We start from the raw sequence: 1,660 nt of genomic DNA, 5'->3' as shown, positions 1-1,660 counted from the left end.
TCAATTTAACAATTATGAGTATCTTATCTTTCCCTATCAGGAAAGCTTAAAAACATTTTTGAATTCATGCCATATTTGGAAGACGTGCTTTTAAGAAATTCTGCAGAGTAACTCTTTAGTTTATTCCTGGAAGACCAGGAAAATTATATCCTCTTCTGAGCCTTGAATGAGAAAACTACACGCCAATAGAATCAAAACCATCAATTATCCAAATTATCCAGTCTTCCTTCTAGTCTTGCTCAGGCAGCAAATAGGCAAGAATTCTGTGCACATTCGACCTTGCATTATTCAATTACAACTCTCAAACCAACAATACACAGCCAAAAATTGACTTTGAAATGATAAATATTAGTTGGATCCAAAAATTTGGGTAATCAATTTAAAACAAACCAGGTTTGCGGAAGAACTAAAAGGAAAATTCAACATCCAAGAAAATCCCAGTCTACTTTTAAAGCAAACAGCCACTGAGTACATGTTTCGATCTTCTCTAATTTTATGAAGCACAAGTAACATTCATTGTGTCTGGAACAAAAAATCTCCTTCCACTTTCCCAAACAGGAAACAGAGAAGACAAGAACTATAGGTGCAAGGACAATATGAACACATGACTTTCAATTGTTCCAAGAAGTAAGTACAATTCGATTAACTGCATCCAAGAGTTACCCCCAAAAGAAATTAGATTCACAGATTATGAAGTACTTAATATTTATATGCATTATAGTTTTAGGCATACAACCTATGTTATGCACATCATTATCAATCCACACCCCATACTTTTAAGTTATTTTACTCAACAGTTGTCTCATGAATATTTCATTGGCAAGAGTGGCAATGGAAATCAATGTAAAGTCAAAGTTAGCGGTTCAGAGAAATTACCCGCACCGCCAAGCCCAGATTTTGATTGAAGAATTGCTTGTCCATAAACAGATGAGGGATCCATAGGCAAGGATTTCTGTGACGTCCCTAAATTAACTTCCTTTTTAATGTCCTGGATATTCCAAATCAAAAGGGTAAAGATCTGATATACATATATGTTCATATGTGTCCATGAATAAGTACGTGTGCAGAGGAGTGGGCAGGTACAAATGTTTCAGTGCCTATAAAAAACGGTTTTTGTAGTTACATTGACCAGCTGAGGCCGTCCTTGCATTCGCTGCAATGCTGCAGACACGCCCACAGAATTGCCATGTACTGATTGGCTGAATCAACCAGAAGAAAAAAGTATTATCACAAAGCAAATTATTTCTTAACAACTTTAATGTAGAGCGGAAGAGCATTCTATCGGTCTCACCCTTGGTTATTGTTTGCTGACTTGAGAAGAGCCATCCTAGCATCAATAAGAGCTGGAGATGTTTCTGAATCCATAGATTGTGAGTGCTTCATATGTTCTTCATGCATTTTCATTGCCAACATGCTGGCAGATGGTTGTCCTATCATCCCTTCAGAATTCATGGGACCACCGATGGGAGGATGATTAGGATCCCTTCGCTGTAACTGGCCATGGCGCTGCTGCATGAGTTGCAGGTGCTGCATTTGAAGCTGGTGTTGGTTCTCCCTTGCTTTCATTTGTTGTGTCTAATGGATGTCAACATGAATTAGAACAAGTTAAACACAGCCCATATACAAATATGGCATTTTGAAGAATATGTTTCTTCCTTGC

The 1,660-nt window shown here is 37.7% G+C and overlaps 1 protein-coding gene across 1 annotated transcript; it reads right to left on the bottom strand.

Annotated features, from left to right (window-relative positions):
* Positions 1 to 6: 6 nt before the first annotated feature.
* LOC111379725 (transcriptional corepressor LEUNIG_HOMOLOG-like) lies at positions 7 to 1,603 on the bottom strand. The gene is made up of 3 exons (XM_023003161.1): positions 1,292 to 1,603; positions 1,124 to 1,199; positions 7 to 988 (listed from the first exon to the last, which is right to left on the bottom strand). The coding sequence occupies exons 1-3, from the start codon at positions 1,564 to 1,566 to the stop codon at positions 839 to 841; spliced, it is 501 nt and encodes a 166-aa protein (XP_022858929.1). The 5' UTR covers positions 1,567 to 1,603; the 3' UTR covers positions 7 to 838.
* Positions 1,604 to 1,660: the final 57 nt, after the last annotated feature.

Source organism: Olea europaea, unplaced genomic scaffold (genome assembly GCF_002742605.1).
Source record: "Olea europaea var. sylvestris unplaced genomic scaffold, O_europaea_v1 scaffold2027, whole genome shotgun sequence".
NCBI lineage: Eukaryota > Viridiplantae > Streptophyta > Magnoliopsida > Lamiales > Oleaceae > Olea > Olea europaea.
Note: the sequence above shows the minus strand (reverse complement) of the source record. Positions and strands in the feature narration are given on the sequence as shown.

Bases quoted from the DNA above. Each gene is read 5' to 3' on its own strand.
- LOC111379725 (XM_023003161.1), bottom strand. From the start codon at position 1,566: ATGAAAGCAAGGGAGAACCAACACCAGCTTCAAATGCAGCACCTGCAA. The intron at 1,200-1,291 runs GTGAGACCGATA...TGGTTGATTCAG, and splicing joins TCAGCAAACAATAACCAAGG to CCAATCAGTACATGGCAATT. The intron at 989-1,123 runs GTAACTACAAAA...TGGAATATCCAG, and splicing joins GACGGCCTCAGCTGGTCAAT to GACATTAAAAAGGAAGTTAA.